At 49.7% G+C, this 13,474-nt stretch overlaps 1 protein-coding gene across 1 annotated transcript in view; it reads right to left on the reverse strand.

Annotated features, from left to right (window-relative positions):
* LOC139392774 (liprin-alpha-2-like) overlaps positions 1-13,474 on the reverse strand; it is a 235,585-nt gene that overhangs the window by 77,328 nt on the left and 144,783 nt on the right. Inside the window, 3 exon segments of the mRNA XM_071141021.1 lie at positions 4,801-4,875; positions 6,421-6,585; positions 11,769-11,870. Coding sequence (XP_070997122.1) covers positions 4,801-4,875; positions 6,421-6,585; positions 11,769-11,870 — 342 coding nt within the window.

Genomic DNA, 13,474 nt, shown 5'->3' on the forward strand with positions numbered 1-13,474 from the left:
ACATCAGAAACACCAGGAGACACCAGAAATACCAGGAGAAACCAGGAGACATTAGAAACACCAGGAGACATCAGAAACACCAGGAGACATCAGAGACGCCAGGAAACATCAGAGACGCCAGGAGACATCAGAGACGCCAGGAGACATCAGAAACACCAGGAGACATCAGAGATACCAGGAGACATCAGAAACACCAGAGGACATCAGAAACACCAGGAGAAATCAGGAGACACCAGGAGACACCAGGAGACATCAGGAGACACCAGGAGACACCAGGAGACACCAGGAGACATCAGAAGACAGTGCCACAGCTAAACAGAAAGGCGCTGTCTTCCAAACTCCTATCCCTCACAATACCTTCATCTTCCCTGACTCCCTTCGTCTCCACCTCTCCGAGAAGTAATGGTCTGTTTTAGTGTGAAGGAGCAAAAGGAGATTGGACAGGAAGGTGACGTGAAATCTCTTGGTGTACAAGATTGATTTGGTGGAGCCTTGGAGCCTGGAGCAGGTTGCTGTATGCAGCAATACCTCTGAATTAAGATCAGACACACACACACACACACATATATACACACACACACACACACACACACACACACACACACACAGAACCTGTTGACTTGAATCTTATAGCACCGGTTCATTTTTCACTGTATAGAGTGGGTGACACCTTGGGGATTCCCTCTAGAATTCTAACCAGGAAACAAATAAGAGAGACCGGATAACATAGAGTAACAGAGGTTTTAGTCTCTCTCTCTCACAACAGCCTTTGTAGGATCTTACGCAGGTTGGATTGGTCCCTTGGCAATGGACCAAGCCCAGAGGGCCCAGAGGTTTTGCGGGGAATTTATCAACCTCCTGACACATTCTACAGAATGTCACGGATCCCTCCAGAACATTCATTACGCACACCTGGCCCCTATTCCCAGTGATTAGTAATTGTATAAGTGTGTCTTTGGTTTACCATTGTCCTGTTGATTATTGTTACAATGTCCGTTGGTTCGTTTGAGTACCTGTGCTGTGTGTTTTGGCTTTCGCGCCATTGTGGATATCGCAGATGATTACGGGTCTCGTCCCATGTGCGCTTGTGTTATTTATTTGAGGTACTCCTCGCACCCTGTGTTTTGTATAGTGTTTGTTTGGTCTTCGTCCCCGTGCCTTTACACGGCACGCCGTAATTTGGATATAATTTTAAAAAATATTACGCATTCCTGCACCTGTCTCCCGATTCATTCATACCAACGTGACACAGAATCTACTCCCATTCCATTTATGTGAGCCGGGTCTGTATTAAAAACAACTGCACTATTTATTTAACTCTAAATTGAAACATCATAAATAAATCAGCTCTGAGAGAGTACGCACAATAGAAGTCAAATCTGGAACACTTAAACACCTGAGACTGAGAGGTCAAATCTGGAACACTTAAACACCTGAGACTGAGAGGTCAAATCTGAAACACTTAAACACCTGAGACTGAGAGGTCAAATCTGGACCACTTAAACACCTGAGACTGAGAGGTCAAATCTGGAACACATAAACACCTGAGACTGAGAGGTCAAAGCTGGACCACTTAAACACCTGAGACTGAGAGGTCAAATCTGGAACACTTAAACACCTGAGACTGAGAGGTCAAATCTGGACCATTTAAACATCTGCGACTGAGAGGTCAAATCTGGAACAATTAAAACACCTGAGACTGAGAGGTCAAATCTGGACCACTTAAACACCTGAGACCACTTAAACACCTGACACTGAGAGGTCAAATCTGGAACACTTAAACACCTGAGACTGGGAAGTAAAATCTGAAACACTTAAACACCTGAGACTGAGAGGTCAAATCTGGAACACTTAAACATCTGAGCCTGGGAAGTAAAATCTGGAACACTTAAACACCTGACACTGAGAGGTCAAATCTGGAACACTTAAAACACCTGAAACTGAGAGGTCAAATCTGGAACACTTAAAACACCTGAGACTGAGAGGTCAAATCTGGACCACTTAAACACCTGACACTGAGAGGTCAAATCTGGAACACTTAAACACCTGACACTGAGAGGTCAAATCTGGAACACTTGAAACATCTGAGACTGAGAGGTCAAATCTGGACCACTTAAACACCTGACACTGAGAGGTCAAATCTGGAACACTTAAAACACCTGAGACTGAGAGGTCAAATCTGGACCACTTAAACACCTGAGACTGAGAGGTCTAATCTGGAACACTTAAACACCTGAGACCACTTAAACACCTGAGACTGAGAGGTCAAATCTAGACCACTTAAACACCTGAGACCACTTAAACACCTGAGACTGAGAGGTCAAATCTGGACCACTTAAACACCTGAGACTGAGAGGTCAAATCTGGACCACTTAAACACCTGAGACCACTTAAACACCTGACACTGAGAGGTCAAATCTGGAACACTTAAACACCTGACACTGAGAGGTCAAATCTGGAACACTTAAACACCTGAGACTGAGAGGTCAAATCTGGAACACTTAAACACCTGAGACTGAGAGGTCAAATCTGGAACACTTAAACACCTGAGACCACTTAAACACCTGAGACTGAGAGGTCAAATCTGGACCACTTAAACACCTGAGACTGAGAGGTCAAATCTGGACCACTTAAACACCTGACACTGAGAGGTCGAAGGTCATCTATGTCATCAGGCAGTGCAGCTCCCTATGGGAGGCTCCAGGATTGCAGGTGGTGTTATCTGCAGACTGGAGCCCCAGAGGAGAACGACTCGAGGCAGATCTCCATCCCAAATCAATTAACAGTCTGGAGCTGGTGCAGGCAGCCACTGGAACCCAACCTCCTCCCCGGAGGCTCTGACGTGTGGAAGTGTGGATGTTTCTTTTCAGCAGTGCTTATTTAACCACAGCCTCCATCACCGGGCCTCAACACCCACTCACTCAGATGACTGTCTCACCATGACACAGCAGAAAGTTAACCATGTATCCACTGTAGTCAAATGAAGTATAGTCACACTATTTAATCAAATAAAGACCTAAAATATCTGTTGAGGCGCAACATTGTACTTGGTTAAGTGAATGAGCTGCACTTTACACTGCATGTCTATGGCTCAAGCTTAGCCTCATACAACCAGCCTGATCTCGCGAGCTTACATAAATGATTTGCTACACGGATACAGGAGAGGCCATCAGTCTGGTAATACTAGGCTAACTCAAAGTGAAAGATATCGCCATCTCATTCCTCTCATCCCCTCACTCCATCCCTAGCTTTACTTGTTTTCTATAGCCAGGGCAGATCAGTCTTTGACCAGGGTTTCATCTCACCTCCTAAGGCCTGTTTGGCTGGTAGAGCAGCATTTTAAATCTCTCTCTCCCTCTCTCTCCCCCTTATCCCTTCCCGGCCGTGTCAGTTGTGCTTTGATCAGCCACCCCCGTCCACAGCTCATTACAGACTGGAGGCAGTTCTAACGCAGGTAGAGCAGCTGTTTAATCCCAGCTCCTTCCATGCCCTCTCCTCCTGTATGTATATTTTACCACCCCCTTCTTCTTCTCTCTCCCTCTCACTGCCCATGTCTTCCACCATTCTTCTTCTCTCCCCCTACCTCTCACTGCCCATGTCTTCCACCATTCTTCTTCTCTCTCCCTACCTCTCACTGCCCATGTCTTCCACCATTCTTCTTCTCTCTCCCTACCTCTCACTGCCCATGTCTTCCACCATTCTTCTTCTCTCTCCCTACCTCTCACTGCCCATGTTTTCCACCATTCTTCATCTCTCTCCCTACCTCTCACTGCCCATGTCTTCCACCATTCTTCTTCTCTCTCCCTACCTCTCACTGCCCATGTCTTCCACCATTCTCCTTCTCTCTCCCTACCTCTCACTGCCCATGTCTTCCACCATTCTTCTTCTCTCCCTACCTCTCACTGCCCATGTCTTACACCATTCTTCTTCTCTCTCCCTACCTCTCACTGCCCATGTCTTTCACCATTCATCTCTCCCTACCTCTCACTGTCCATGTCTTCCACCATTCTTCTTCTCTCTCCCTACCTCTCACTGCCCATGTTTTCCACCATTCTTCTTCTCTCTCCCTACCTCTCACTGCCCATGTCTTCCACCATTCTTCTTCTCTCTCCCTACCTCTCACTGCCCATGTCTTCCACCATTCTTCATCTCTCTCCCTACCTCTCACTGCCAATGTCTTCCACCATTCTTCTTCTCTCTCCCTACCTCTCACTGCCCATGTCTTCCACCATTCTTTCTCTCTTCCTCTCATTTCCTCCATTCACTGACGCTTACCTCTCCCCCATTTCCTTCCTCTCTCTCTCTCTCTCTCTCCCACTCTCTCTCTCTCTCTCCCTCCCTCCCTCCCTCCCTCCCTCCCTCCCTCCCTCCCTCCCTCCCTCCCTCCCTCCCTCCCTCCCTCCCTCCCTCCCTCCCTCCCTCCCTCCCTCTGGCAGTGCAGAGTGGTTAATTTGGCTCCGGTAGAGCGTCAGCCTGAGGGCTCCTCTCAGCTGGAACATGACCATCTGCCCAGGCAGAGACTGGTAGAGAGAGAATGGGGGGCAGAGGCGTTACGCCACCCTACTAACGCCACGGGCCAGCTCTCATCTGTCAACGCCATACTTCACCCCATCACACTCCATCTTAAGACAGAATGACTAGCTCCTGAATAGGAGTCCTCCTAAGTAGAACTGTCAACATCAAACTACTTTGAAAGTTGACTAAAACATGAACAAATTCCTGTCTAAGGCTGATGAAATGAAGAGAACAGATGTCTCAGTCAGCGCGCCTGTGGAAATGATGCTGTGACACATTTCTCACCTCCTGGTTGGCTGATGTTAGCTCCTCCTCCAATGCAGAGACCCTCTCTAGCGACACCCGCAGTCTCTCCCTCACCTGAGGAAAACAAAACACAACAACCCGCCATGAGTGCGTTACTGTACACAACCTCTGGTAAGACCTTACCATGGAGCTCTGCTCTAGCAGTTAATGGCAGTAGACGTGTGGTTTTGAGCTCTCAGATAAATAGCATGGATAGTGTTGGAGACAACAGTGAGATATGTCTATTTATCTCTCCCCACCAACCCACCTCAGCCCGGGGTTGACATGATATACCGTGTTCCCGGGATAGACCAAGCAGCTCTTCCCTCTCTCCCTCAGCCTTCAGCCCAACAGTAACACTTTGTCTTGGCCTTGAAGCCCTCCTCCTCTCCCCTCCTCCCCATCCCTCCTCCTCCTCTTCCCTCCTCCTCCCCCTTCCTCCCCATCCCTCCTACTCTTCTCCCCTCCTCCCCATCCCTCCTCCTCTTCTCTCCTCCTTCCCATCCCTCCTCCTCTTCTCTCCTCCTTCCCATCCCTCCTCCTCTTCTCCCCTCCTCCCCATCCCTCCTCCTCTTCTCCCCTCCTCCCCTCTCCTCAAAGGGGGTGAATGTATGACTTACTCTGCCTTCCTCTATGCACCATGTTGAGGTATTTGTCATGCTACTGATGGAGCATTTACTGGTGAGCTCTGTGGTGCTCCATGACCGGGGCTGTGGCCCGCTAGGATCAAGGCATCTCTGAGGAGGCTCCTAGCCTGGATTACAGGGCAGTCATCCCCCTCCCTCCCCTCCCCTCCTCCGGACAGCCCAGCAACATACAGACAGATCGTCGCAGGGCAGAAAACATCCCGTGAATCAAAAACAGATTTTATTCCCTAGTCCAGCGGCCTGGAGAGACGCGTTATAAATGATAGGGTCTGTTGTGGAGGGTTGAATAGATTACAGCAGCCGGTGTGACATCTTACAGAGGGCTGAGGCCATCAATCAACAGGCCTGAGGCAGAGCAGAGGCTGGGGCTGGGGCCAGTGGGAGAGCAGAGGCTGGGGCTGGGGCCAGTGGGAGAGCAGAGGCTGGGGCCAGTGGGAGAGCAGAGGCTGGGGCCAGTGGGAGAGCAGAGGCTGGGGCCAGTGGGAGAGCAGAGGCTGGGGCTGGGGCCAGTGGGAGAGCAGAGGCTGGGGCCAGTGGGAGAGCAGAGGCTGGGGCCAGTGGGAGAGCAGAGGCTGGGGCCAGTGGGAGAGCAGAGGCTGGGGCCAGTGGCAGAGCAGAGGCTGGGGCTGGGGCCAGTGGGAGAGCAGAGGCTGGGGCCAGTGGGAGAGCAGAGGCTGGGGCTGGGGCCAGTGGGAGAGCAGAGGCTGGGGCTGGGGCCAGTGGGAGAGCAGAGGCTGGGGCTGGGGCCAGTAAGAGGGCAGGCGGTTGTGGTGGTGACTTATGCCAAAACAAAGAATATTCAATACCAGATGGCACTGCGTTTGCAAAGCCTCTCCATACTGTCATCAGTCAAATATACTGTACAATCAATTGAAGAATCTCTATCCGCGTGTATAATCCATTCTTCCACTCAGCAAAAAGGAATAGGTACCGTGCAGATTCTATAGAATACATGTCTAATGTATGGTCTTACCTTCTCGTCTAGAGCTTTGTGGTGCTCGAACAGGGACTTGAGCGCTTTGAGGACCTCCACCTCACTGGACACGCCTGAGGGGGACTGGGCCTGCCGCTTGACCACAGTCATACGTAGTGACCGCTCATGCCTGGACACCAGGCACTCCAGATGCTCCAGAAGCAACTATAGAGACAGACATAGGGACAGAAATTAGTGCTAATATAATCATCATCATCATCATCATCCTCATCTGCATCATCATCAGAAAGGCTATCTGCCTCATCTGCATAATTGACATCATCATCGATGCTATTACCGTTATCGTCTGCATCATCAGTTATCCTGGCACCAGAGAAGATGTAGTGATATGATTCTAAATGTCAACCTGTAGTGGCCGGACCACTGGACTGTAATATACCAACCACACAAGGTTACTGGTCTTCATGTGATTCTCCAAATACATTATTTATATCCACCCTGATTAACCGCAATGAAAATAAATTAAAGTAACCAACCAGACCTTCTTATCTTGGTCATTTCATTTAATTTTCTAACTTTTGGTCGGGAGGGGGGGGGGGGAATAAACCTTCAGTGGAATAACATGAGACATACGAAAATCAATATAGGCACTCAAAACAAATGAAAAGTCTCTGGACTGCACACAAAACAGATGATGTTAATGTTTTTACTGTGCCGGGCTGGTGTAGGCAGCGTGCCGAATCCATTCTCAGTGGAAAGTGTCCCAAGGACAGGGAGGGTTGGGGGAGTCACCTTCCAGCAGCACAGAGGGAGGAGATGAGTCCACTGGGAGTAGGGGGCACAGGAGAGACGAGGAGTAGAGCCACACAGGGACCATAAAGATGAACACTGTCCTCTGATCTCTGTCACATAGGCACAGTGGAGGGATGGGGGCCTGAGGGAAGTCTAAATGTGCTAGTCTGACTAGCTAGGCTTTTGGGGTCTAGATTTGGCCCATAACCTGGTCCTGTGAAGGCCTAGTGTTTTGGAGGGGATGCACATGCCTCACAGACAAGCAACTAATCGAGCAAGCTAATTGCTAATGATGATGCTATCTGCCCTGTTAGGAATCCACCAAGCGCCGCTGAGATACTGATCTGAGGAGAGGTTCATGTAGTGACTTCAGCTTTGTTGTCTGGTCATTCTGAGAAACATTGACCGTTTTCTTCATCTCCACATCCCAAATGCCGTGTTTCTAACCCTGACTGTGCTTCGCTAGGCCAAACAACCCCTCCTCGGCGTCGCCACGCGCTGTGGCCGGTTAATAACATAACGGTGTAGTTCACCAATGGTTTGGAGAGTTTTCACACTGGCGTCACCACAGTATTTAACCAAGGAAGTAACTTACTTCTAAACCCATCTTTAAGCAGGGCTCTGGTGTTGTGAGTCCTCCAAGCACTGTGCTTAAACCACAGACTGTAATTCCTTAATCATCCAGGCATTAAGAACTATTACACATACAGACATCAACCACATTTTCAAAGTCAACACATATTCACTCAACCTGGTAGAACTTAACTAGGAATTCAGTGTTGCACTACACTACCCATCAGGCACTGCAGAGGCTATGTTGGGTGCGGCCCAAATGGTACAAGCATAATGTAGGCTCTGTTTCAATATCCACACTAGCATACCATTTAAAAGGCATGCTGAATACATTGCTCCAATCTAAATGATATGCTAGAAACAACCTTGGAACAGAGCCGTTGTGTCTGTTGTTGTATTAATACGTTGGAGAAAGGGAAGGTGCTGACAGAGGGGTGTGGACTAGTTTTGGAGGGGCTTCGAGGGGGCTGTCCATCCTTCCTTCTCTCCGTCTCTCCATGAGCGTCTGAAGGATTGCCAGCAGACTTCAGCCCCCCTTCCCCCATCTTCCCTCCCCACACCCAAACCCCCGCCGTTTAATCAATCTGAGTCTGAACGTTGGCCCCAGCTCTACCTCAGCCATCGCCCCGCCAGAATAATAAGAAGCAACCTACACCTACACACACCCTCTAAGGAGAGGCCTCCTCCTCCCACCCTCCTCCTCCTCTCTCTATAACCTACACACACCCTCTAAGGAGAGGCCTCCTCCTCCCACCCTCCTCCTCCTCTCTCTATAACCTACACACACCCTCTAAGGAGAGGCCTCCTCCTCCCACCCTCCTCCTCCTCTCTCTATAACCTACACACACCCTCTAAGGAGAGGCCTCCTCCTCCCACCCTCCTCCTCCTCTCTCTATAACCTACACACACCCTCTAAGGAGAGGCCTCCTCCTCCCACCCTCCTCCTCCTCTCTCTATAACCTACACACACCCTCTAAGGAGAGGGCTCCTCCTCCCACCCTCCTCCTCCTCTCTCTATAACCTACACACACCCTCTAAGGAGAGGCCTCCTCCTCCCACCCTCCTCCTCCTCTCTCTATAACCTACACACAACCTCTAAGGAGAGGCCTCCTCCTCCCACCCTCCTCCTCCTCTCTCTATAACCTACACACACCCTCTAAGGAGAGGCCTCCTCCTCCCACCCTCCTCCTCCTCTCTCTATAACCTACACACACCCTCTCCTCCCACCCTCCTCCTCCTCTCTCTATAACCTACACACACCCTCTAAGGAGAGGCCTCCTCCTCCCACCCTCCTCCTCCTCTCTCTATAACCTACACACAACCTCTAAGGAGAGGCCTCCTCCTCCCACCCTCCTCCTCCTCTCTCTATAACCTACACACAACCTCTAAGGAGAGGCCTCCTCCTCCCACCCTCCTCCTCCTCTCTCTATAACCTACACACACCCTCTAAGGAGAGGCCTCCTCCTCCCACCCTCCTCCTCCTCTCTCTATAACCTACACACACCCTCTCATCCTCCTCCTCTTCCTCTCTCTATAACCTACACACACCCTCTCCTCCTCCTCTTCCTCTCTCTATAACCTACACACAACCTCTAAGGAGAGGCCTCCTCCTCCCACCCTCCTCCTCCTCTCTCTATAACCTACACACACTCTCTCATCCTCCTCCTCTTCCTCTCTCTATAACCTACACACACCCTCTCCTCCTCCTCTTCCTCTCTCTATAACCTACACACAACCTCTAAGGAGAGGCCTCCTCCTCCCACCCTCCTCCTCCTCTCTCTATAACCTACACACACCCTCTAAGGAGAGGCCTCCTCCTCCCACCCTCCTCCTCCTCTCTCTATAACCTACACACACCCTCATCTCCTCCTCCTCTTCCTCTCTCTATAACCTACACACACCCTCTAAGGAGAGGCCTCCTCCTCCCACCCTCCTCCTCCTCTCTCTATAACCTACACACAACCTCTAAGGAGAGGCCTCCTCCTCCCACCCTCCTCCTCCTCTCTCTATAACCTACACACAACCTCTAAGGAGAGGCCTCCTCCTCCCACCCTCCTCCTCCTCTCTCTATAACCTACACACACCCTCTAAGGAGAGGCCTCCTCCTCCCACCCTCCTCCTCCTCTCTCTATAACCTACACACACCCTCTCATCCTCCTCCTCTTCCTCTCTCTATAACCTACACACACCCTCTCCTCCTCCTCTTCCTCTCTCTATAACCTACACACAACCTCTAAGGAGAGGCCTCCTCCTCCCACCCTCCTCCTCCTCTCTCTATAACCTACACACACCCTCTCCTCCTCCTCTTCCTCTCTCTATAACCTACACACAACCTCTAAGGAGAGGCCTCCTCCTCCCACCCTCCTCCTCCTCTCTCTATAACCTACACACACCCTCTCATCCTCCTCCTCTTCCTCTCTCTATAACCTACACACACCCTCTCCTCCTCCTCCTCTTCCTCTCTCTATAACCTACACACACCCTCTCCTCCTCCTCTTCCTCTCTCTATAACCTACACACACCCTCTCCTCCTCCTCCTCCTCTTTCTATAACCTACACCTACACACACCCTCTCATCCTCCTCCTCTTCCTCTCTCTATAACCTACACACACCCTCTCATCCTCCTCCTCTTCCTCTCTCTATAACCTACACACACCCTCTCCTCCTCCTCCTCTTCCTCTCTCTATAACCTACACACACCCTCTCCTCCTCCTCCTCTTCCTCTCTCTATAACCTACACACACCCTCTCCTCCTCCTCTTCCTCTCTCTATAACCTACACACACCCTCTAAGGAGAGGCCTCCTCCTCCCACCCTCCTCCTCCTCTCTCTATAACCTACACACACCCTCTCCTCCTCCTCCTCTTCCTCTCTCTATAACCTACACACACACTCTCCTCCTCCTCCTCTTCCTCTCTCTATAACCTACACACACCCTCTCCTCCTCCTCTTCCTCTCTCTATAACCTACACACACCCTCTCCTCCTCCTCCTCCTCTTTCTATAACCTACACCTACACCCACCCTCTCCTCCTTCTCCTCTCTCGATGGTTCATAATTTCTCTCTTATCATGCTTCTATACTGCATGGCTCATCCAGCTTACAATGTTTAGGGGTACCTAGAGGTACACCATCCTCTTTTTTGTTGTCAGCCCTCCAACCCACTGATTGCATGCACCTAGCTTCAAATATTTAATTATGAACTTTAAAACCTTTACAACAAAAAAAAGCTGATATATTAAAAGTCTGCCTCATCGCTCTGCAGAGGATTCAAGGTGATAATGAAGAGAGAGAGACTAAATTCCATCTCTCTCTCTCTCTCTCTCTCTCTCTCTCTCTCTCTCTCTCTCTCTCTCTCTCGAGAGAGAGAGAGAGAGAGAGAGAGAGAGAGAGAGAGAGAGAGAGAGAGAGAGAGAGAGAGAGAGAGAGAGAGAGAGAGATGGCAGAGTAGTGACAGGGCTACTAAAATGGCAGTGCTAAGATCCTCTCTGGCAGACTGGTGGTTTGTAGTCAGTCAGTGTGACTATGTGAGTCTCCCATTATACAGACTGGTGGTTTGTAGTCAGTCAGTGTGACTATGTGAGTCTCCCATTATACAAACTGGTGGTTTGTAGTCAGTCAGTGTGACTATGTGAGTCTCCCATTATACAGACTGGTGGTTTGTAGTCAGTCAGTGTGACTATGTGAGTCTCCCATTATACAGATTCATGGGAAAAGAGCAGCCTTATCTGTCAACAGCAGAGTTTGGTTACTCAGCTTAGTGAAAGGGTATTATCGGAAATGGAATTCAGAGGTAGCTCTAATGTATATGGGGTCCAAATCTGTCCCCAGGGGACATGCAGGCGACCGGTTCCATCGACCTGGTACAGATGACCAGTCAACCGCGTCAACAGATGAAAACATTGTTGATCTCCATAGACTCTAAGCCGTTCTGTTTCAGGTCAATGTGTGAGGTTAGAATTGGGCAGAAACGAACGTGTGTGTGTGTCTGTGCGTGCGTTCTTGTGTCTCCTCTCCACGTACCCTGGTGTTGTTCCTCTCGGCCTTGAGCTCAGAGATCTCCTCCTCCTTCTCCAGAAGGTTCTCTCTGCACACGTTCAGCTCCTTGGTCAGGGCTGCAAACTCCTGTACAGCAACAACACAGAACATAGAGGTCAGCATCACAGTGCCATCCATAACACACAATACATCTTCATCTTCATCACCACAACCCAGAAAACAGTTCGCACAAAGCCATCCATGTCATTGGCATCCATACCGCACAACATCGTTAGGAAATATGAGACAGTCATTAAACAAGCCCCCCCCCATCACTCACATGTCATACTCAATGGACTAGCCCACAGTTCACAGACATAGTTCAAAAACTCTGTTAATCATGTCCAATCCAAAGGGAAAAGAGCCTTCTATAATGATCCCTTTATGTTACTGATGGTGTTCTGGTTCCCTGTCGGTTAAACTAGACAAACTGACTCCCTGGTCTTACTGTGGATATCCCAGACTTTGGCGATGTGTTTCCAGACGACTACCACCACCAACACCACCAACACCACACCACCACAGAAAACAGGTTCAAACCTGTGGGTTCTGGGAAAAGTGAAAATTCGGTTTGGCAGAGAATATAAGGTGAATGTGCTAATGGTAATCTCTACACACAGGCTGTAAGAGGATTGGCCCCCCGAGGAGACTAGTGGGCACCGGGCCATAGTGGACTTAAGCATGACTACTGTACTGTACTGTCAGCACGAAGCAAAAAGAAGTGTGGTGGCAGAATCACTGCACAGGCCAGCATTACAAACCAAGCATGGAAGGCAGTCACTGTCCACTGGTCAGTGTAACAGCCTATGAAATAAGATGGGAGTCAGTATCTCAGTCGATCAATAAATAGAACAATAATGGACAGGTAAATTGGCCACAAACTATCTTCTGTAGGTATCCCTTAGTGAGATGCTGTCATATAACAACAACAATAACACAGCAGGCATCCAGACAACTGAAGCAGGAGTGCCTGAACTCTTAACCTTACGGAGTCAGAATAGATGTGCGTGTTATCTGATCGCTTTAGCTCTGCATGCTGTCTCTTTCTACTAACTGCCTGTACCCGTCCATCCGTCTCTCAGCAGATGGATAATTGACGGCTGGATTTAAATGCCACAGAACCAGCGGGCCAATTACCGCCGCAGGACCGAGCTCCACAGGTCCCCCATATGACCCGTCATTATCCCAAAAACCCTCTCTCTGGCGGGGGAAGTGTGGGTGTCTCTAACCATTTTCTGTGCTACTTTGTTACTCACTCCCCCTAAGTGTTGTCTAGACTCTACTGTATTCTCTGGTGTTAGTACATTTAGGTAAACAACCTTGACAGAATGACTGACGTCGACATGACTTCAAACCTTCAGCCTGTCATAAATGAAACACATTGGGAGCCGACAGGTCTTGGAGGGGGGCACAGTGGCCAGGTAGAGGAGATAAAACATGCAAAGGAGTGTCTGCTGTGGGCCTTTTGAGTGGCAGGAAGGGTTGACGTTGGGATTTGATTCCAAGGTGAGTTGAGAAGTCAATAACAAGTGGACGATCAACAAACATGAGGCTGGGCTCAGAGGCCGGTGATGAAGAAGTGGAAGGTGTGTGTGTGTGTGTGTGTCTGTGTGAGTGTGCGTGTGTTTGTGCCTTTGTGCCTGTGTGTTTCGAGACGGGGGAATTGGGAGCATGTAACTTGCCCTTCAATG

The sequence above is a fragment of the Oncorhynchus clarkii genome, chromosome 33 (genome assembly GCF_045791955.1).
Source record: "Oncorhynchus clarkii lewisi isolate Uvic-CL-2024 chromosome 33, UVic_Ocla_1.0, whole genome shotgun sequence".
In the NCBI taxonomy this organism is placed as follows: domain Eukaryota; kingdom Metazoa; phylum Chordata; class Actinopteri; order Salmoniformes; family Salmonidae; genus Oncorhynchus; species Oncorhynchus clarkii.